The sequence below is a fragment of the Trichomycterus rosablanca genome, chromosome 13 (assembly GCF_030014385.1).
Source record: "Trichomycterus rosablanca isolate fTriRos1 chromosome 13, fTriRos1.hap1, whole genome shotgun sequence".
Classification (NCBI taxonomy): Eukaryota; Metazoa; Chordata; class Actinopteri; order Siluriformes; family Trichomycteridae; genus Trichomycterus; species Trichomycterus rosablanca.
In genome coordinates, this window is record NC_086000.1 from 14,776,036 (window position 1) to 14,800,577 (window position 24,542).

General features: G+C 40.4%; 1 protein-coding gene across 1 annotated transcript in view; it reads right to left on the bottom strand.

Annotated features, from left to right (window-relative positions):
* Nucleotides 1–24,542, bottom strand: part of tecpr2 (tectonin beta-propeller repeat containing 2) — a 68,803-nt gene that overhangs the window by 11,893 nt on the left and 32,368 nt on the right. Inside the window, exons 12-16 of the mRNA XM_063007030.1 lie at nt 22,697–22,877; nt 20,827–20,968; nt 17,608–17,848; nt 17,380–17,469; nt 15,453–15,686 (exon numbers count right to left, since the gene is read on the bottom strand). Of these exons, the coding sequence (XP_062863100.1) occupies nt 15,453–15,686; nt 17,380–17,469; nt 17,608–17,848; nt 20,827–20,968; nt 22,697–22,877 (888 nt within the window). The remainder of the gene's footprint in view (nt 1–15,452; nt 15,687–17,379; nt 17,470–17,607; nt 17,849–20,826; nt 20,969–22,696; nt 22,878–24,542) is intronic.

Genomic DNA, 24,542 nt, shown 5'->3' on the forward strand with positions numbered 1-24,542 from the left:
GTGATATTTGATCTCCAGTACGGATCTGGGTGCCTGTGGGAGGTGGTTTCACATGGACTGTAACGTGTCCCTCCGTATACGATATGGTTCTGTTAGCGAGCCCAACACTAGCAGGTGAAAAAAGCGGACGCAGATAAGACACATCTGATTGATCAATTGGGGGTTGTGCAAGCAGCACCGGATTTACAGTTGGGAATTGGAGGTGACTACATTGGGGAGATAAAGGGGAAAAAAATGAAACCTGGTATAATGGCTATAGTTATCCACAAAAAGGATGTGTACTTCTGAATACTATTTAGCAGTAAAATTAAATACATTAAAACATTAAAAACAAACAGGATTAATAAAAAGTCATTTCGTTGTAAAGCAGTCAAGAGACTGGCAGTGTCACTGGTCTGTTTGGACACTCTAGAGACACTACTGGTTGGTAAAGGTACTGGACTAGTAATCAGAAAGTTGCGGGTTATACACCGATCAACCATAACATCATGACCACCTTCTTGTTTCTACACTCACTGTCCATTTCATCAGCTCCACTTACCATATAGGAGCACTTTTTGTTCCACAATTACTGACTGTAGTCCATCTGTTTCTCTACATATCTTTTTTGGCCTGCTTTCACCCTGTTCTTCAATGGTCAGGACCCCCACAGGACCACCACAGAGCAGGTATTATTTAGGTGGTGGATGATTCTCAGCACTGCAGTGACACTGACATGGTGGTGGTGTGTTAGTGTGTGTTGTGCTGGTATGAGTGGATCAGACACAGAAACACTGCTGGAGTTTTTAAACACCATGTCCACTCACTGTCCACTCTATTAGACACTCCTACCTAGTTGGTCCACCTTGTAGAGGTAAAGTCAGAGACGATCGCTCATCTATTGCTGCTGTTTGAGTTGCTCATCTTCTAGACCAGGGGTGTCAAACTCATTTTCACCGAGGGCCACATCAGCATTATGGTGGCCCTCAAAGGGCCGATTGTAACGTATCCTGCTGTGATTGCAGTCTGTTGTTTTCCTTGGAGGCTGAATTATGCATTTATACTGTCCTCCTTTACCAGAGACACAGCCTCATAACACGAGTCATTACGCACCGGTTTTTCTTCCTGAAGTACAAACTTGTTTTCACTTTCATTACATTTCCTCCTTCTGCTTAATTTTTGTACATTTTGAGATTATGTGTAAATATTTCTTAACATCATCTACTGGTGATTTTGCAGGTCACAAAATAAGCATTTATGTAGGATTTTACAGTGTATTTTAAGACAATCATTCTGCCCTCACTAATAGTTTATCCCCCTTTCTCAGCTAGACAGACAGACAGACAGACAGACAGCTCCCTTCAGAATACAGTCGGTTTTATTTGCTTCCCAGCTGTGTGATACACTGTGTGCACCAGAATGAAGTAAAAATACAAACAATAAAAACAATAAAGAACTTAATACAGTACAAGCACACGGCTGTAGTCAAGTGTTACATCTGGTACAATATGAGATTTAACCAAACGTAAAATAGTGCTAAGGAGTTAGCATTTTGTGTAAAGATACTAATTGCTATAGTAACAGTAACAATTGTATTTAATTACAGTGAATTTGTAACTAAAACGCTGTGATATACTCACTAAACATTTACAAACCACTGAGAATATAAACACCACTACCTACAGACGATGCTTTGGTATTATATTGCAAGATAATAATTTGCATTTATTTATTATTGTTTATGTTACTGACTACGCTACCCCGCGTTCTTTTGCCGTAAAAGTCACATGGCTTCTCAGTGAAGGTCAAAGTTAGTTGCCATGACTACGATGCCACCGGTTGCCGTTTAAAGGCGCAGTAAGTAAGTAAGTAACATTTATTTAAAGGCGCAAGACTCCCACTAAATTATAAGCGCATCTCTGTAACGACTCGAACCATCACAACAATCATACAGTCGTTTAAGCTCTCGCGGGCCACATAAAATGACGTGGCGGGCCGGATCTGGCCCGCGGGCCGTGAGTTTGACACCTCTGTTCTAGACCTTCATCAGTGGTCACAGGACGCTGCCCACAGGGTGTTGTTGGCTGGATATTTTTGGTTGGTGGACTATTCTCAGTCTAGCAGTTACAGTGAGGTGTTTAAAAACTCCATCAGCACTGCTGTGTCTGATCCACTCATACCAGCACAACGCACACTAACACACCACCACCATGTCAGTGTCACTGCAGAATGATCCACCACCTAAATAATACCTGCTCTGTAGTGGTCCTGGGAGAGTCCTGACCATTGAAGAACAGCATGAAAGGGGGCTAACAAAGCATGCAGAGAAACAGATGGACTACAGTCAGTAATTGTAGAACTACAAAGTAAGTAAGTGGAGCTGAAAAAATGGAAAGTGAGTGTAGAAACAAGAGGTGGTTTTAATGTTATGGCTGATCGGTGTATGTGGTGGAAGTAAATTAAATAACAAAAACAAAAGTAACCCAATACTGATTGAACATAACATTACTAATATAAATTATATTGATATACTTCAAATTACAAAATTCATGTTCATTTATAAATATCAGTACATTGTTGTATAATACATGGACTCTAACATAAAAATAATCCTATTTACAAGGTTGTACATACAAATTCCTGAGCTAGCTTATGAAGCAAGTACCTGCCTGTCCAGGTATATAGTTTTGGTTGCGTAGAAACTTGACAGTAAACATAAACTCTGCCAAATTGAATAACAAGTTTCTGTAACCTGCCATCTTTAGTTCTCTTCAGATGGTTGATGAGGTTCAAGTCTGGGCTTTCACCGTTTCACGCTAGGGGCTGGATGGCCAACTACAACCCCAAATCAAAAAATGTTGGGACAGTATGGTAAATGCAAATAAAATAAAAACACAGTGTTCCTTACATTTACTTTGACTGTTATTTGATTGCAGACAGTTTGACCCCAAAAAAATTCATGTTTTATCTGCTCAACTTCATTTAATTTGTTAATATACCTCCATTCCTGCATTTCTTCAATCTTTGACCCCTCAGACGACACTGCATCAAGAACCGCCACTCAACAATAGCTGATATAACCACATGGGTGAGGGATTACTTTGGCAAACCTTTGTCAAGCACTACAATACAGAGTTACATGCACAAATGCCACTTAAACCTTTACTGTGCAAAAAAGAAGCCTGATGTTAACCATGTCCAGAAGCGGCGTCAACTTCTCAGGATTCTGAGGCATCTAGGATGGACCATCACAAAAAACGTGGAAATTGTATCGTGGTCAGAAGAATCAGCATTCCAGGTCTTGGAAGGCATGGCTGTGGAAGAATAGGGTACAGGTAGTGGACTGGCCTGCCTGCAGTCCTGACCTGTCCCCAATAGAGAATGTGTGGAGAATTTTGAAACGAAAAATGTGACCACGACCCCGTACTGTTGCACATCTTAAGACGTGTTTGCAGGAAGAATGAGACAAAATAAAAGCTGAAACACTAAATCACTTGGTCTCCTCGGTGCCAAAATGTCTTAAGTGTGGTGAAAAGGAATGGCAACATTACAAAGTGGTAAATGCTTTACTGTCCCAACTTTTTGATGACTGAAATGCAGGAATGGATGTTTATTAATAAATGAAATAAAGTTGAGCAGATAAAACATGAAATATTTTAGGTTCATCCTGACTGCAATCAAATATATACGTGCCCTAATTTATGATTTTGAAATGGTCAGTCAAGGTCCAGACGTGAACACCTGTGGAGAAAACTGAAGAAGGTTGTTCACAGATGCTTATCATCCAATCTGACAGAAATGTAAATGATCAGCAATAAAGAATGGGATAAACTGCCCAAATCAAGGTGAGTAACATTTGTAAAGACGTAATCCATGAAGACTTGCTGACAGAGGTTTGTTACTTACCACACTACTTATTGATTTGTACTTTTATCTGAATATATTTTGACTTTGGCACCTTCACATTACAAAAATGTAACTACCGACTCAAGTTTGTCTTTGCTATACTCATCAAAATCATCACTTAAAATTCTAATTTTAACTAGAAGTATTTCTTCTCTCTGATTTAAAAACACTGTCATATCAGCAGCTCACTAAGTCACTTGGACAAAAACAAACATAACACTGATAGCCCAGAAACATAGTCTGCATGTCCTAGGCACATAGGCCGGTGATTTATCCACATTTGCCCTGATATGACTGCTTACGTTTAACAGTCATACAGATAAAGCTTTACAAAGTCCTTATCACAGCATGATAGCAACTCTAGTCATACAACGATATGATGCTATGCAGATCTACTTTCTGTTTTATATCCAATAATCTGTTCTAGTCAAGGATTAGATTAAGAAGTGTGTTATTTATATGTCAGTTTGCAGATAATACTGCTAACTATGAATTCACTGAATTTTCATTTAGTTCTCAACAACATCCCTTAACATATCATAGTGAATGTGGACTGAAATGTTGTAATGCAGATCAATATAACTGCAGTTTGTTAAGTACTTCATAAATAAGGAAAATGTTATCATTCAAGTGACCTTGGGCCTTTGACCTATAAAACTTATGCACACTTAGCTGAGTGCTTAAAAACACTTAAACATCTTAGCATGATCTTAGCTGTGGTAAAAACACGATTTACGTGATTTAGCGCTGCAATAAACTTAAATACTAGAGTACAGCTTGGTTTGAATGACAACGAATTCTAAAACTATAAAACAATGCAACTTAATTTGAATGAAGTTTTTCTTAACTACACTTTGAACATGTACGCTCATCTATGTACACTATCTACAACCCCAAATCAGAAAAAGCTGAGACAGTATAGAAAATGCAAATAAAATAAATATGCAGTGTTCCTTACATTTAATTTGACTTTTATTTGATTGCAGACAGTTTGAACCCAAGATATTTCATGTTTTATCTGCTCAACTTCATTTCATTTGTTAATATACATCCATTCCTGCAATTCAGGCCTGAAACACATTCCAACCAAAGTTGGCATGGGGGCTAGTAATGAGGTGAAAAAATTAAATAATGATGTGATTCCAAACAGGTGATGTCAACAGGTGATTGTAATCATGGTTTGGTACAAAAGCAGCATCCAGGAAAGGCTGAGTCATTGATGAGCAAAGATGATCAGAGGATCTCCAGTTTGTCGACAAATGTGTGAGAAAATTACGTTTAAAAACAATGAACCTCAGAGAAAGACTGGAAGGGATTTCCATATTTCTCCCTCTACAGTGCATAATATCATTAAACCATTCAAGGAATCAGGAGGAATTTCAGTGTGTAAAGGCCAAGGGTGCAAGCTTAAGCTGAACGCCTGTGATCTTTGATCCCTCAGACGGCACTGCATCAAGAACCGCCACTCAACAATAGCTGATATAACCACATGGGTGAGAGATTACTTTGGCAAACCTTTGTTAAGCACTACAATACAGAGTTACATGCACAAATGCTACTTAAACCTTTACTGTGCAAAAAAGAAGCCTTATGTTAACCATGTCCAGAAGCGGCGTCGACTTCTCTTCTTTTTTGGAAATGGATGCTGTGTGCTCCGGACCAAAGATGAATAGGACCATCCAGACTGTTATCAGCAACAACTCCAAAAGCCAGGGTCTGTCATGGTATGGGGCTGTGTCAGTGCCCCTGGCAAAGGTCATTTACACTTCTGTGATGGCAGCATTAATGCAGAAAAGTACATTGAGATCTTAGAGCAACATGTGCTGCCTTCAAGACGTCATCTTTTCCAGGGACGTCCATGCATTTTTCAACAAGACGATGCAAAACCACATGCTGCACACATTACAAAGGCATGGCTGAGGAAGAAGAGGGTACGAGTACTGGACTGGCCTGCCTGCAGTCCTGACCTGTCCACAATAGAGAATGTGTGGAGAATTTTGAAATGAAAATGTGACAACGATGACCCTGTACTGTTGCACATCTTAAGACGTGTTTGCAGGAAGAATGGGACAAAATAAAAGCTGAAACACTAAATCACTTGGTCTCCTCGGTGCCAAAATGTCTTTTAAGTGTGGTGAAAAGGAATGGCAACATTACAAAGTGGTAAATGCTTGACTGTCCCAACTTTTTTTGGAATGTGTTGCAGGCCTGAAATGCAGGAATGGATGTTTATTAATAAATGAAATGAAGTTGAGCAGATAAAACATGAAATATCTCAGGTTCATCCTGTCTGCAATCAAATAAAAGTGTATTATGATGAATAGTATGTGTATTATGATGTGCAGTATGTACAGTATATTATAATGTGTAGTATGTGTATTATGATGGGTAGTATGATGTTCAAAGGTGACTTATATTAATCCCTAAAGGTCTGTAGTTTAATTTTACAACTATCCGTGACGTTTTTCTATTGTTAATGTGTGTGACATGCCCCCCCGCCCCCACCGGCCGATCCTAAAGGCTGGCAGGTGAGATTGATACTGCAATTCATGACCCCTGCTGCTGCTTTTTGTTATATTGGCAAATGGAAAAAGCTTACTGTAACAATGACGACAATCCCCCTAACACACAAACAATAAATAGTAATTTTTCAAACAATCATACTAACATAACAGAACACTAACACAAAGCACATGCCAGTGACCTGACTAGTTGCTAGCATAGTGTAAGATTTTGTTCTTGTTTTGGGACACACCCTTGCTGGCTGTGTAAAGCACTTTGTTCTAAGATCTGTTTCGTATTGTCTTACTTTAAACCAACACCATGCTGCTGAACTACATCCTTTCTATTTAGACTTCTAGTAAATCAGAATATTTCACCCAACTTGTGGACTGTCAGCATGCTTGTCGCACTGCAATAGATTTGGCGCCCTTACCCAGTATTTTCGTTTGTCACCAGACCCACCGCAACCTTAACAATGACGAGCTGTGTAGTACAAATTTCCCCAACAACTATGTCATAATGCCATAAAATGTACTAGGTAGGAAGGAAACCCCACGTACTGACCGTCCGTGTGCATTCTAAAAACAATCCTGCACTCTCAAGTGGTGCATGCTCATGTTTCTCCTGACTATATATACATATCCAAAAGAGGCAAGACTACAGCTGCTCCCATCACATGACTCAGTCTATTTGCACCCCTACTGCATTCAGCACTACAGACTGAAACATGCAGTTACACCCCCTGTCAACAAACACCACACACTGCAGGAGAGGGGGTCAAACCTTGTTATAGTGAATAATATAATAATATAATATTAATCACCTGGTGTAAATCCATGCAAGTGGAATAACATATAATACATGGAATACTGAATAGTAATGTTATTACTTAAGTTAGACTAGACACAATAGATTCAAGTATTTTTAATCTACATTCTACATATATCTGTATTGTGTATTATGATGAGTAGTATGTGTACTATGACGTGTATTATGTATTATGATGTGTGGTTTGTGTATTATGTATTATGATGTGTATTATGATGTGTAGTATGAATTATGGTGTGTAGTATGTGTATTATGATGTGTATTATGATGTGTAGTATGTATTATGGCGTGTAGTATGTGTGTTATGATGTGTAGTATGATGTGTAGTATGTATTATGATGTGTAGTATGTATTATGGTGTGTAGTATGTATTATGGTGTGTAGTATGTGTATTATGATGTGTATTATGATGAGTAGAATGTATTATGATGCGTATTATGTGTATTGTGTATTATGATGTGTAGTATGTGTATTATGATGAGTAGTATGTATTATGATGTGTGGTTTGTGTATTATGTATTATGGTGTGTATTATGTATTATGATGTGTAGTATGTATTATGATGTGTAGTATGTATTATGGTGTGTAGTATGTGTATTATGATGTGTATTATGATGAGTAGAATGTATTATGATGCGTATTATGTGTATTATGATGTGTAGTATGTGTATTATGATGAGTAGTATGTGTATGAGGCGTATTATGATGAGTAGAATTTATTATGGTGTGTAGTATGTATTATGATGAGTAGTATGAGTAGTATGTATTATGATAAGTCTTATGTGTATTATGTATTACGATGTGTAGTATGTATTATGATGAGTAGTATGAGTAGTGTGTATTATGATAAGTATTATGTATTATGATGAGTAGTATGAGTAGTATGTATTATGGTGTGTAGTATGTGCATATTATTATGTGCAAAGTGTGTTATGATAAGTATTATGTGTATTATGTATTATGATGTGTAGTATGTATTATGATGAATAGTATGTGTAGTATGTATTATGGTGTGTAGTATGTGTAGTATGTATTATGGTGTGTAGTATGTGTATTGTGTATTATGATGTGTAGTATGTGTATTGTGATGTGTAGTATGATGTAAATTATGATGTGCAGTATGTGTATTATGATGAGTAGTATGAGTAGTATGTATTATGATGAGTAGTATGAGTAGTATGTATTATGGTGTGTAGTATGTGTATATTATGATGTGCAGTGTGTGTATTATGATAAGTATTATGTGTATTATGTATTATGATGAATAGTATGAGTAGTATGTATTATGGTGTGTAGTATGTGTATTATGATGAGTAGTATGAGTAGTATGTATTATGATGAGTAGTATGAGTAGTATGATGAGTAGTATGAGTAGTATGTATTATGATGAGTAGTATGAGTAGTATGTATTATGGTGTGTAGTATGTGTATATTATTATGTGCAATGTGTGTTATGATAAGTATTATGTGTAGTATGTATTATGGTGTGCAGTATGTATTATGATGAGTAGTATGAGTAGTATGATGAGTAGTATGAGTAGTATGTATTATGATGAGTAGTATGAGTAGTATGTATTATGGTGTGTAGTATGTGTACATTATTATGTGCAATGTGTGTTATGATTAGTATTATGTGTAGTATGTATTATGGTGTGTAGTATGTATTATGATGAGTAGTATGAGTAGTATGTATTATGGTGTGTAGTATGTGTATTATGCTGTGTAGTATGTGTATTATGGTAAGTATTATGTGTATTATGATGTGTAGTATGTATGATGATGAGTAGTATGTATTATGGTGTGTAGTATGTGTATTATGCTGTGTAGTATGTGTATTATGATAAGTATTATATGTATTATGTATTATGATGTGTAGTATGTATGATGATGAGTAGTATGAGTAGTATGTATTATGGTGTGTAGTATGTGTATATTATTATGTGAATTGTGTGTTATGATAAGTATTATGTGTATTATGTATTATGAAGTGTAGTATGTATTATGATGAGTAGTATGTATTATGGTGTGTAGTATGTGTATATTATTATGTGCAGTATGTGTATTATGAGGCGTATTATGTGTATTATGTAGGAGAGTGGGGTTAAAACTTGTTTTAGTGAGGCAGATGAATTATATTATTTGTTATTCATGTTATTACATGAGTTAGACTAGACACAACAGATTTAAGATGGTTTTAACACACCTACAGGTTAGCCTAAAGGAATTAGTGAAACTATGTAATGAACTGCACTTTTTAAAACTTGCTTTACCCCTCCCTTAAATATTTATATTGACACATGAGGCCTTGCCTTATGCCAAGTTGCAAAACCAGTAGTGGTTCAAACTGACCTTTAATCAAACCCGACGGGATGGACTGAATTTGTTTGGCTGTTAGCTTTCATTTAATGCAAATGGTTTCCTGGAAGCCCTACTGATTTCCTTTAAACATAAGCACTCCTTCATTTTTGCACAGTATTAGCTACTACGGGTTGCCAGTATGTTTGAGTAACACTTGCAAGACACAATATAACTAACTGCATTGTTTACGCAGCATCTATGGTTGTAAAAGGAGGACGGTATCGACTATGTGCTACATAGTGTGTATGTTTAACATTGCACTAATGTAAAAAACAAGGCAAAACTTTTTGCATCACTTTTGTTTTCCTAAAGAACATCAAATAATTTGGTTTTTCCAGACTTCTCAAAAAGTCTGGCCCTGCAAAAGTACTAGAGTACACCAGAGTAAATGCATGGTTAGCTTTATTTAATGATATCTTTACGCCTCCAAAACTTTTACACCTGCCCACAGAAATTCCAATAAATTACCAAAAGATATTGTTATTGATCGATATGGCTTATGGATGACCCTGACCCTGTTTTTTAAAAATCATCTCTCTGTAGTCTGTACTGTGCCTTCAAAAAACAAGCCAGTATTATGCTCCAGATAGTTTATCTACACTGATCAGCCATAACATTAAAACCACCTCCTTGTTTCTACACACGCTGTCCATTTTATCAGCTCCACTTACCATATAGAAGCACTTTGTAGTTCTACAATTACTGACTGTAGTCCATCTTTTTCTCCGCATGCCTTTTTAACCTGCTTTCACCCTGTTTCTTAATAGTCAGGACCCCCACAGGGTGGTGGATTATTCTCAGCACTGCAGTGACACTGACATGGTGGTGGTGTGTTAGTGTGTGTTGTGCTGGTATGAGCGGATCAGACACAGCAGCGCTGCTGGAGTTTTTAATTACCGTGTCCACTCTAGTAGACACTCCTACCTAGTTGGTTCACCTTGTAGATGTAAAGTCAGAGACGATCGCTCATCTATTGCTGCTGTTTGAGTTGGTCATCCTCGAGACCTTCATCAGTGGTCACAGGACGCTGCCCACAGTCCAGCAGTGACAGTGAGGTGTTTAAAAACTCCAGCAGCACTGCTGTGTCTGATCCACTCATACCAGCATAACACACACTAACACACCACCACAATATCAGTGTCACTGCAGTGCTGAGAATGACCCACCATTTAAATAATACCTGCTCTGTGGTGGTCCTGTGGGGGTCCTGACCATTGAAGAACAGCATGAAAGGGGGCTAACAAAGCATGTAGAGAAATAGATGGACTACATTCAGTAATTGTAGAACTACAAAGTGCTCCTATATGTTAAGTAAAGCTGATAAAATGGACAGTGAGTGTAAAAACAAGGAGGTGGTTTTAATGTTATGGTCAGCTGTACTGGCTGAAAGATTGCAATGACATTTTAGTTCGGGTCAGGAAAAGGTTAATATCTTTGACGACATTTTTTTAATATAAATGTTCATTAAATATTATAAAAACTGCACTTAAACTTCAACTGTGTTGCAAGTACATGACTTTTAAGTTCTTTTCACAGTACAAGAAAATGTATTAAGATTTTTGGGGGTGGTCAATTTAGATAAAAAAAGCCTTTAAAAAATCTGACAGTAAAAGGCTGTTAAAAGCTAAGTTCTACTACTAGACTCCTTTGGCTGTTGCTCAACACCAGCAGATCTGATTTGCTTATTTGCTATGTTGAACTCTGACACTTTGCCTGCAGGACTCGTTGGTGTTATGTAAGAAGCACCTGCTCGTATAAAAATATAAACACTACCCACGATGGCATGTGCTGCTGATACACGAAACCCTGCCTCTGCACGGCTGACATGGAATCCCACTCGACACCCTGAGGTGTAAAAACTCCACAACCGAAAAACAAGTCAAAGTATTAGTGAGGTAATAGTGTGCTGTGTTTTTGAGCTGTTTGGATCTGCAAACACAGCAAAAGCTGGGCAGCGCCATATGGCATTCGACTGGCAACAAGCAACCTTAGAGGGGTGGAAACCGAAGTGTGCAGTAAGGAATGCATGACCCAGCCTTAACAGACACCAAACATGGAACCAGTGCTTCAAGTTTTTACATGCAAACTGAAAGCGGCAGTTAAATGTCCACTTACTAATTAGAAAACAGAACTTTAATGCCATTCTATCTACTACAAAAGCTTTAGGGTTTAAAAACACACCAATTCCTTCAAATCTTTAAGCCCCACAGTGCTGTGAAAAAGTATTTGCCCCTCATCCAACGTCTTCTATTTTTGCCCATGCCACGTTTAAATGTTTTGGATAGCCCAACTGATTTTAATAAGCGATAAAGACAACATGAGCAAACACAAAATGCAGCTTTTAAATAATTATTCCATTTATTAAAGATTAAGATTTATTCAAAACCTACATCGATCAGCCATAACATTAAAGCCACCTCCTTGTTTCTACACACACTGTCCATTTTATCAGCTCCACTTACCATACAGGAGCACTTTGTAGTTCTACAATTACTAACTGTAGTCCATCTGTTTTTCTACATACTTTCTTAGCCCCCTTTCATGCTGCCCTTCAATGGTCAGGACTCTCCCAGGACCACCACAGAGCAGGTATTATTTAGTGACACTGACATGGTGGTGGTGTGTTAATGTGTGCTGCCCGTGTCCGCGTGGGTTTCCTCCGGGTGCTCCGGTTTCCTCCCACAGTCCAAAAACATGCAAGTGAGGTGAATTGGAGATACAAAATTGTCCATGACTGTGTTCGATATAACCTTGTGAACTGATGAACCTTGTGTGATGAGTAACTACCGTTCCTGTCATAAATGTAACCAAAGTGTAAAACATGACGTTAAAATCCTAATAAACAAACAAACAAACAATAGTGTGTGTTGTGCTGGTATGAGCGGATAAGACACAGCAGCGCTGCTGGAGTTTTTAAATACCTTGTCCACTCACTGCCCACTCTATTAGACACTCCTACCTAGTTGGTCCACCTTGTAGATGTAAAGTCAGAGATGATCGCTCATCTATTGCTGCTGTTTGAGTTGCTCATCTTCTAGACCTTCATCAGTGGTCAAAGGATGCTGCCCATGGGGTGCTGTTGGCTGTTTATTTTTGGTTGGTGGACTACTCTCAGTCCAGCAGTGACAGAGAGGTGTTTTGCTGTGTCTTATCCACTCATACCAGCACAACACACACTAACACACCACCACCATGTCAGTGTCACTGCAGTGCTGAGAATGATCCACCACCTAAATAATATCTACTCTGTGGTGGTCCTGACCATTGAAGAACAGCATAAAAGGGGGCTAAAAAGTATGCAGAGAAACAGATGGACTACAGTCAGTAATTGTAGAACTACACAGTGCTTCTATATGGTAAGTGGAGCTGATAAAATGGACTATGCGTGTAGAAACAAGGAGGTGGTTTTAATGTTATGGCTGATTGGTGTATATCACGCTGGTTGTGCCCTCCCTCAGCGGTAATAACTGCAATCAGGGGTGAGAGATAACTTGTGGTGAGACTTCATTTGGCCCACTCTTCTTTGCATAATTGTTTTAATTCAGCTACATTAAGAGGTGGACTTGCTTGTGTGCTTCAGATAATATTCCTGCTGCACAACCCTACTGCACTCGAGCTTTAGGTCTGGAACTGACAGGCAAACATTCTACCTTACGATTTCCTGATAGAGCAGAATTTATGGTCTTGCAGAAGCAAAGCAGCCCCAGACTGCTTATCACCACCATAATACAACCACCCTGTTTGTCTGTTGGAATGGTGCTCTTATGGCGGAATATGGTGTTAAGCCTAATATCAGATGTAAAAGGACCCATGTGTTTCAAACATCTTCACATTTGACTCATCAGTCCACAGAATATTATTCCAGAAGATGACAGGATCACTGTAATATGCCAGCAACCCCTAGGAAGGTTCACCACTGTTCCAAGTTTTCTCCACTTTTGGCTAATGGCTCTTATTGTGGTTTGGTGGCGTTCCGGTGTTGTAGCAATGGTTTTCAATGATTGTTTTTTTTTGCATCTGTATTTAAATCTCTCTAGAACATCACATCATGTGCTGCTTTTTGAAATCCAAAGGAACCAAAAGGGTGGCATGGTGGCTCAGTGCTTCACATTACCAGTCAGGTTCTATTTAAAGTGATGTTCAGATTTAACAGGTCTGACAGTAATCATGCCTGGGTGTAACTAGTGGAATAGAACTACATTTTCAACTGAATTTGGTTAACTAGTTGATTTAGTAGCTAAGTGAGCAAGTGTCTTTCCCCATAGCAAGTGTCTTTCCCCATAGGGCCAGATAGGGCTGAACAGCCTTTTTAAAATACTAAATAATGATGTGATTCCAAACAGGTGATGTCAACAGGTGATTGTAATCATGGTTTGGTACAAAAGCAGCATCCAGGAAAGGCTGAGTCTTTGATGATCAAAGATGATCAGAGGATCTCCAGTTTGTTAACAAATGTGTGAGAAAATTATTGAAATGTTTAAAAACAATGAACCTCAAAGAAAGATTGGAAGGGATTTGCATATTTCTCCCTCTACAGTGCATAATATCATTAAACCATTCAAGGAATCAGGAGGAATTTCAGTGCGTAAAGGCCAAGGGCGCAAGCTTAAGCTAAATGCCCGTGATCTTCAATTCCTCAGACGGCACTGCATCAAGAACCGCCACTCAACAATAGCTGATATGACCACATGGGTGAGGGATTACTTTGGCAAACCTTTGTCAAGCTCTACAATACAGAGTTACATGCACAAATGCCACTTAAAACTTTACTGTGCAAAAAAGAAGCCTTATGTTAACCATGTCCAGAAGTGGAGTCAACTTCTCTGGGCTTGGAGGCATCTAGGATGGACCATCACACAGTGGAAACGTGTATTGTGGTCAGATGAATCAGCATTCCAGGTCTTTTTTGGAAAGAATGGTCGCTGTGTGCTCCGGACCAAAGACGAAAAGGACCATCCAGTTATCAGCAACAAGTCCAAAAGCCAGGGTCTGTCATGGTATGGGGTCGTGTCAGTGAACTCGGCAAAGGTCATTTACACTTCTGTGATGGCAGCATTAATGCAGAAAAGTACATTGAGATCTTCGAGCAACATATGCTGCCTTCAAGACGTCATCTTTTCCAGGGACGTCCATGCATTTTTCAACAAGACAATGCAAAACCACATGCTGCACACATTACAAAGGCATGGCTGTGGAAGAAGAGGGTACGGGTACTGGACTGGCCTGCCTTCAGTCCTGACCTGTCCCCAATAGAGAATGTGTGGTGAATTTTTAAATGAAAAATGCGACAACGACGACCCCGTACTGTTGCACATCTTAAAACGTGTTTACAGGAAGAATGGGACAAAATAAAAGCTGAAACACTAAATCACTTGGTCTCCTCGGTGCCAAAACGTCTTTTAAGTGTGGTGAAAAGGAATGGCAACATTACAAAGTGGTAAATGCTTGACTGTCCCAACTTTTTTTGGAATGTGTTGCAGGCCTGAAATGCAGGAATGGATGTTTATTAATAAATGAAATGAAGTTGAGCAGATAAAACATGAAATATCTCAGGTTCATCCTGTCTGCAATCAAATAAAAGTCAAAGTACATGTAAGAAACTGTGTTTTTTATTATTTGCATTTTCCATGCCGTTCCAACTTTTTCTGATGTATCTAAAGGTAATACCAAAGAACATGACACAGAATTTAACCATCAATCACAGAAATCACACAAGCCACCGGACAAACAGCCACTCTCCTCTTGACAAACCAAAACAACCTCTCATGACCACAGCTATCAGGACTGTCGTTGGCATCGAGCAGATCTAAATTTGCCCCACGCGTGATCCATTGACGTAGCTCGTACGTGTTCAGGCGTGTGACTGTGAGTGTGCATACCAAGCTGGCTGAGATCGAGTGGTGTCCAGTGCAGGCCGGCGGGACAGTTGGCGGTGAGCGTGCGGATGTGGACGCGGCCGTGCTGGTCCAGGATCCACAGAGCGTCTCTGCATGCTGACAGCTGAATGATTTCGACGTCTGAAGGCAGCTGGACGGTGAGGGGGCGCATCTGCAGATCATGGTCCCAGACGCAGAAGAGGTCTTTTCTGCTCTGGCCCAGCCACAGATAACTTCCTACAGAGGCATGTAATACAGAGGTCATTCAATAAAACCAAAATCTATGTTCCACTGCTTTGCCACCAGGTTTGTTTTGTGTTTGAAAAGGGTGGTTCTAAATCTGCAGCCTGCAACACATGGACGGACATTCTTTTGTAGTTTTGGCCTAGTATTTATTAATTAATTAATTAATTAATTAGCTCTTTTTATCCAGTGTCTCAATTTAATCACTCTAACAAATAGTCTAAGCACAGACCATGGGTGTGTTGGAAAACCTAGTGAGCTGCCTTGCTGTCTTACTGTCTACATAGGCAGCTGCCTAAGTAGAGAGGATTCTAATAAGTCATCTACTTATAAGTCAGGTTATTTGAATGCACTACTTAGACAGCAATAACATCAGGTTTCACTTACTAAGCTAACACAGATAGCATCATGCCATTTAAACCAATGTGATGAAGTGGCACAACACACTAGCATGTCAAATAACATCTCCCTCCGTGTACCAAAACGGTTAAACTGTCCCTGACAAGCCCAAACTTGCAAACATAAAACAATTGTACACTTTGCAAGTGCGGGCTTGTCAGGGACAGTTTAACCATTGTTGGTACACGGAGGGAGATGTTATTTGACATGCTAGTGCATTGTGTCACCTTATCCCATTGGTTGAGGAAAAATAGGAACAGCATGGATTGTTCTATAGTGAGTTGGAGGTTAATAAATATTTTTTGCAATGCAGCATTGGTGTTATGTTTTGTAGAGAACGATAAGGTCAGAAATACTGTAAACTTGTGTGTGTATGCCAATGTATTCCAATAGAAACTATATTACGCCCGTCCCACCTTTTCACAACTTCTCCCCTGCGTTTCCCCTCACACCGTATCTTGCGTTCTCATTGGCTGTTCGACATAGCACCCATTGCCAGTCGGGCAACTCGAATCCAGACATTTGACAAGCTAGATATCTCCCTTCGGTCGCTCGGATCGAGTTGTTGAGTAGTTTACACATAGTGATCGATCGCCGAGCGAACACCGAGTTGCTCCCGAGCCGGCAAATCTAGCGTCGACCAGTCGGCCAGCGAAAATCGTGTAGCGTGAACTAGACATTAGATTATTCTGACAATTCTGACAATAAAAACAAACACATCCAGACACGCTAACAGCTTTTTCCCCAGAGCTGTAACACTTTTTAACCAAAGTTGTTCTCTTGGGCAAATGTTGGTAAATACTGGTTAACAGTCCGTGTTCTGTCGGGTACGTTAAATATGTTCTATGTTACATGTCATACATGTGTAATTGTCTGTACTATTATGTGTATTGTGTGTACTGCTATGTGGACTATTATGTGTATTATTGTGTGTATCACCAAAGCAAATTCCTCGTATGTGTAACATACCTGGCGAAATACATTAAATTAAATTCTGATTCTGATTCAAGGCTTCCCACAAGATTTTGAAGCGTGTCTGTGGAAATTCCTGCCCATTTATCCAGAGTAGCATTTCTGAGGTCAGACACTGATATTGGACGAGATCTCCCTGTCTGACCTCAAGTCTTGAGGAAATACTTTCTGGTAGCCAACTCCAAATGAATGCCCATGGTTTTAGAACGAGATGGCCACCAGCTCATGATCAGGTGTCCACATACTTTTGGCCATATAGTGTACTGAAGTAAATTTAAGGAGATACTGTGGAAACAGTAAGAACATTTGCACGTACCCTCTTTGGTTGGGACTTCAGATGAAAACACAAATGCCCACTTGGTCACTGAAGCTATCCCTCTTGGTACCACTGTCCTCCAGTAGGTTCCTGAAGAAAGAAACAAAACAAAAATTACTACAACAGTAAACTCCTGGTAAAACCCAGTTTAGTCATCCCAGGTCTCTGTGATCAGATTTTCTGTTTATCAGGTGCCAGAAAAAAAAAATAATAATAATAATTTCGTACCAACGAGGCTCCCCTTAGCCACGTGGAAGTCGTTACGGCCTGAGGCAATCCACACACCGCTGCGGTTGGCGCTGACCAGGCTGGGATGACACTGAGACTGCTGCCAGAGGAATGCCACACGCAGTCGCTCTGCCACCCTTTCCACCGGAGCCTTGGTGGCCGTAGCGACACTTTGGGTAGCCTGGATCAAGGTCTGGAAAAGACCTCCTTGATCGAACACCACATAGTCCGTGATGCTCACCTACACAGGAGATCAGGCGGGTTAGTCTGAAATCACATATGCTACCTCTTATTTACACTGCTGCATGACTGCTACAGCATGGAACAATGGTAATAAGAGGGAATACCAACAGCTGAGGCTATACCATCACATAATGTGCCTGAAAGGACACTGAAGGCTCCGTCACGCCAGATTTTCAGATGCAAATTCAGCTTTGTGAGCACGATGGACCTGATTTTGTCCACTAAATGAATTTTTAAACATTAACTTTCATTTATGAGGCGTATTAAATCAAACTAACATTTTTCAAACTACACGTTAGATATAAAAGCTGGTTTAAAAACACCCACTTTTCAAAGCATAATGCAGATTATGTAGCAGCACATCATAAATTTCTCCGCCGCAAAAATTATGTTAATTTCTGCTTTGTGTATCACATCAATGCACATGCCTTGGTTGACCCTTGGCAGTTTTGAGGACAGCCATTACATTAAAATGACCTCCTTGTTTCTACACTCACTGTCCATTTTATCAGCTCCACTTACCATATAGAAGAACTTTGTAGTTCTACAATTACTGACTGTAGTCCATCTGTTTCTCTGCATGCTTTGTTAGCCCCCTTTCACCCTGCTCTTCAATGGTCAGGACTCTCCCAGGACCACTACAGAGCAGGTATTATTTAGGTGGTGGATCATTCTCAGCACTGCAGTGACACTGACATGGTGGTGGTGTGTTAGTGTGTGTTGTGCTGGTATGAGTGGATCAGACACAGCAGCGCTGCTGGAGTTTTTAAAACACCTCACTGTAACTGCTGGACTGAGAAAAGTCCACCAACCGAAAATATATCCAGCCAACAGCGCCCCATGGGCAGCATCCTGTGACCACTGATGAAGGTCTAGAAGATGACCAACTCAAACAGCAGCAATAGATGAGTGATCGTCTCTGACTTTACATCTACAAGGTGGACCAACTAGGTAGGAGTGTCTAATAGAGTGGACAGTGAGTGGACACGGTATTTAAAAACTCCAGCAGCGCTGCTGTGTCTGATCCACTCCTACCAGCACAACACACACTAACACACCACCATCATGTCAGTGTCACTGCAGTGCTGAGAATGATCCCCCACCCAAATAATACCTGCTCTGTGGTGACCCTGCCCACTGAAGATGCAGAGAAACAGATGGACTACAGTCAGTAATTGTAGAACTACAAAGTGCTTCTATATGGTAAGTGGAGCTGATAAAACAGACAATGTGTGTAGAAACAAGGAGGTGGTTTTAATGTTATGGCTAATTAGTGTATATAGCCAAATGTATATAGACAGCCTTTCTAAATACCAGGTTTTAGTTGTGTCAGCTACATTCATTGCTAACAGGTATAGAAATTCATTATCTGCTTCCAGTTTTGTGACAATAATTCCATAGGGACATGGCTCGACCAGTTAGGTTCGCAGGAACTCCAGTGGCATACACAACAACTGACCTTAACCCCAGTATAAGCTTTGGGAGGAAGCGGAATGTTGATTGCGAGCCAGGCTCACACATCCGACATCAGTGCCAATTTATTGCCTGCAATCACTGGAACTAATGATTTTTACTATAACATGGATCCCTCACCCTAAATGACAGGGATTGTGCGTCCACCAAACTTACACTATATGGCCAAAAGTAATTGGACACCTGACCATGAGCTTGTTGGACAGCCCATTTCAAAAACAAAGGGTATAAAAATAGACTGACCTTTATGTGATCTTTTCAGCTGTAACAACAGCCACTCTTCTGATAAGGCTTCTCACAAGACTTTAAGGTATGTATGTATGTAGGAATTTGTGCCCATTCAGTCAAAGGAGCATTTTTATGGCTGGGCACTGTTGTCAGCCAAGAAAGCCTCAACTGATGTTCCAGTTCATTCCAGAGCTGTTCAGTGAGGCTGAGGTCAGGGCTCTGTGCAGGTCAGTGGAGGTTCTTTAAACCGAGCTATTCTTTATCTCTTTATAGACCTTACTTCATGCTGGAACACAACACAGCATTCCCTAAACTATTGCTGCTAGGTTGAAAGCATATATTTTCCATGTTGTTTCTAAAACACACGAACTAAAAAATTAGAAGGGGTGTCCCAGTACGGTTGGCCATACTGTATAGTTTAATTCTGTTCAGATAAGGGGAAAATATGGTAAAATTGATCAGATCCTTAAGGGGTTCAAATAATACATTTCAGCTTATGCCTAGTTCACACTACATGATTTTTGCCCTGATTTCCGCTCGCCGACTGGTCGCCGCTAGATGTGGCAGCTCGGGAGCAACTCGGCGTTCGCTCTGCGATCTAAACTCGACTCTCAATCGCTACGTGTGAACTACTCAACAACTCGATCCGAGCGGCTCGGCGACTGAGGGGAGATATCTAGCATGTTGAATATCTGGCTCAGTCGGTTGCGACTGGCAATGAGTGTGTTGAGGGGGATAATATAGTTTCTATCAGAATACATCAGCACACACACAAGCTTTACAATATTTGTGAACTTATCGCCCAAGCCAAACCATAATACCAACACTGCATTACAAAAAAATTAAACTCCAACTCTCTACAGAACAAAACAATCCCTGCTGGTCACGTTGCCAAATCCACTCGGATTCATTTTTTTCTCTCTTGATTTTCCGCTGCACATCAACTTTGATCGCTCGCTACTTGTTGACGTGCATTTTTGGACGTGGTATCATTAAACTCCTCGTCACTTCTCGCGTTTGTTTTTGTGACAAAACGTAGTATGGAAGACCAGAGAAGCTCGCCTGTGATTCCAGTTGGTGATAGATGGTGTAGTGTGAAACCCCCTATCGCCGATCAGTCGTGTAGTGTGAAAGCCACAGCGACTTGAGCTTTAACTTGTGTCCACTGTTCCTTTTGCCAATGCCACTTGCCCTTGTTTGGCTGTCATGACTACAGACTGTTTCACAACGTATGTTTTTAGTTCTTAAAGGATTTATATGGTGCTATGTGTGTACCTGCCACCAGTGCTCGTCTTCACCCTGGGGCTTCTTAGCCGTCACCCCAGTTCTGAACCACAGACTGCCGACGGTATCCAGAGCCCACAGTGTATTATTCTCACCCAGAGCAATACAGATGGGTTCTAGATGCTGGCCTTCACTGCATAGACAACAACACATGTGCACGCACACACACACAGAAAACAAACATACAAAAATAATCATGCTAGATGACTGAACATTTAATCACAGCCTTGCTACAAGAGACGTCATTTTTAGCTCACAAGACACTCAAGGCACTATTAGAGCATATTCAAAAGTTATCAGCTAAGAGATAATCAGTTAAGTACATCCTGAACTATGACAATGCGGTGCAAGCAGTACACTAATACTTTCAAATTTCACAGAAATTCACTTCTAAACCAAGGTTTATTGAATGTAGATACATAGTGCACCTACTTAGTTGGAAAACTGTTTGGACTTCTGGGAAAAATAATTGCTGTTATGACCCTAGCTCAGGTTCTACAGTGTAAACATAGTCATAAATCATGTACTTACTTAATTACTTAAACTACTTAAAACATACATAATTAATTACACTACATTCTCTTACAACAGTATAATATTTATTCAACACAGCACATCTAGGGAACAATACATCTCACATGGTAGCTAATGAATGTAACCACTGCATGCACACTTTTACAGTCCCCTAACCTGCATAGGTCATACTGTGACTCGTAAAGTGTTTACAAATAATTATTATAATTAAGTGCTACTTAAAGTAACGGATGGGATAAAGAAAATAAAACCTGGACGTAGGTTCATCCGGTTTAAGACATCATCTAAACTGGTCCATTCAGTAGTTAGAATTGTAATCAGTCTAAATGCTTACTAAACAGTTGAAGTCATTTTTGCATTTTTCCAATTTCTCTCAGTCTAGTCACATGCAATTCCCCGTATGTACCTCCTTCTCTGATACAGACCCCACCTTGAGGTCCACCAAAAGACCACATCTTTTCACCTGCCAGAGACAGTGACAGCAGTATTGCATATGGAGAGTCTTGCTGTACTATCTGGGAACCCCTCTTGTAGGCGCGTAAACCAGCCAAAACCTTCCCACCTTCCGTAGACACAGCCACTCACGTCTGTTTAGGTGCCAGGCGGCCAGATGAGTCCCATCATTTCTTTTAATTTCGAGTTCAAGGTAGGAGTGTGGTGCATGTCTGTGTGTCAGTTTGAGAAGCAGTATTATAAGATTTAGTATAGTATAGTTATCGGGTCTGTCGGAAAACCTATTGAGCTGCCTTGCTGCCTTCTGACTACCTAGGCAGCTGCCTCAATAAAGAGGATTCTAATGAGACACCGATTTTATAAAGCAGGTTATTCAGACACACTACTTATACAGTGATTATGATGATTACGTCACCGCAGTTTTCGCTTACTAAGCTAACACAGCCTCAGAATATTCAGGCTATGGCTGCACAACCCGCTAGCATACCAGCTAAAATCTCCCACTGTGTCTGCCATATTTGAAATCTTTGGAGAGAAAATGCTGGGATTGTCTTCACCGCTAAGGAAGCCTTGGATGCTCCCTCGTTATTCAGTCAGTTTACAGGCACCTTAGTAGGCAGCATTTTAAGGTATCTAATAATTCAGACTGCCTTCTGCTCGGGAGCGCGGGTAGGATGACGTAAAATGCTGACTATGTAGAGAGATCACTAGGTTTTTGAGGAGACCCATGGTATATACTATACAAGTGTTGCTTTTTGGGTCAACATTTTCAAAATACATAATAATAATATTTACAGGCTCATAATGCACTTATACAGTTGGTTTACTATTACAGTTAGCATTAAAAAAAAGGATCGAGATGAATTTCGGGTACCTGACTTTGTCATATTTCCACTGTTCACCTTCTGCGCAGTAGCTGCTGAGGCCTTCTCTGTAGAACAGAGCCCTGTGCTCGCTGAGTGCCCACACCACACTGCCCCGTGCTGCTATCTGTGCCATGGGACACGGACAGTCCACTTTCACTGACCTTGCACACGGCCGGTCCACGCTGAGCCCTGACACACATGCACACACATAGCAAAAGCATGAGCCGAAACAATAGGGCATCCTTCAAACATGTGTGTGGTGGTTTCTATTTTGTAACAACTGTGCATGTTAGAATATGGGATGTATTAAAATGTTTGTTGCGTATGGGGCTGCATAGCCGCAGACCAGTCAGGGTGCCCATGCTGACCCCCGTCTACCGCTGAAAGTGCCAACAATGGGCATGTGAGCATCGGAACTGGACCACGGAGCAATGGAAGAAGGTGGCCTGGTCTGATGATTCACGTTTTCTTTTACATCACGTGGATGACCGGGTGCGTGTGCGTCACTTACCTGGGGAACACATGGTACCAGGATGCACTATGGGAAGAAGGCAAGCCGGCGGGGGCAGTGTGATGCTTTGGGCAATGTTCTGCTGGATAACCCTGGGTCCTGCCATCCATGTGGATGTTACTTTGACACGTACCACCTACCTAAGCATTGATGCAGACCATGTACACCCTTTCATGGAGACGGTATTCCCTGATGGCTGTGGCCTCTTTCAGCAGGATAATGCACCCTGCCACAAAGCAAAAATGGTTCAGGAATGGTTTGACTTGGTCTCCATATTCCCCAGATCTCAATCCAATCGAGCATCTGTGGGATGTGCTGGACAAACAAGTCCGATCCATGGAGGCCCCACGTCACAACTTACAGGAGTTAAAGGATCTGATGCTAACAGCTTGGTGCCAGATACCACAGCACACTTTCAGGCGTCTAGTGGAGTCTATGCCTCGACGGGTCAGGGCTGTTTTGGCAGTAAAAGGTAATATTAGGAAGGTGGTTATAATGTTATGCCTGATTGGTGTATATACATTTAAAATCAGTTCACACACACACACAACAATTGAGTAGTAATTAAGTAGTAATTAAGTATGTCTGAACACTTCCTGAAACCACTGCATTGTTTAGACATACATATCACCTCCTGGGTTGGGCTGATTCTTGCAGTAGTGCACGTACAGCAGTAATGTGGTTAGGGCTGAAGGGTGACAGTAGAAACCTTTAGCTGGGGATTTCCATAAAGAGAGCTGCGAGGCAGCTGGCACGTCCAGGCTGAGAGCTGCCGTGCTTGAGTTATGCAAGTCTCACTGACAATTGTTGCGATGATGGCCAAGGTGACCCGTTCAATGGGTAAATTAAAGCTTAAATAATTAACATCTTAAGTCATCTGTCAGTTGACCTCACAAATAACTTTGAACATGGAGAGAGACCAGCTTTACCATTAATCATAAAATGAAGTAAAGCCTTCACACTAACAGTTTAATTCAGTCTTCATCAGCATTTTATTTTAGGTGCAGCAGATCCAGAATAAAGATTGGCATCGGGGCTGATGTGCAATGAATAAAGAAGTACAATTAAACAGTTGGGGAGATACAATAAGTGCATTCACAATTTAAAAATGACATTACTTACTTGCAATTTACTTGTAACTTATATGATCCCCCCCCCCCCCCCCCCCCTTTGTAGATACTTGCTTGATGTTTAAATTTGGTCTGGGTGGCCCTAATTCTTTAGTTGCTCATTTATCCTGATTACTACGACGACTACATGGCATTTCCCTTAATGACACGATGGAGTTGCTCCGAACTGAGGTAATGGTAGTCACGGTGACGAGATCGCTACACCAGGTTACG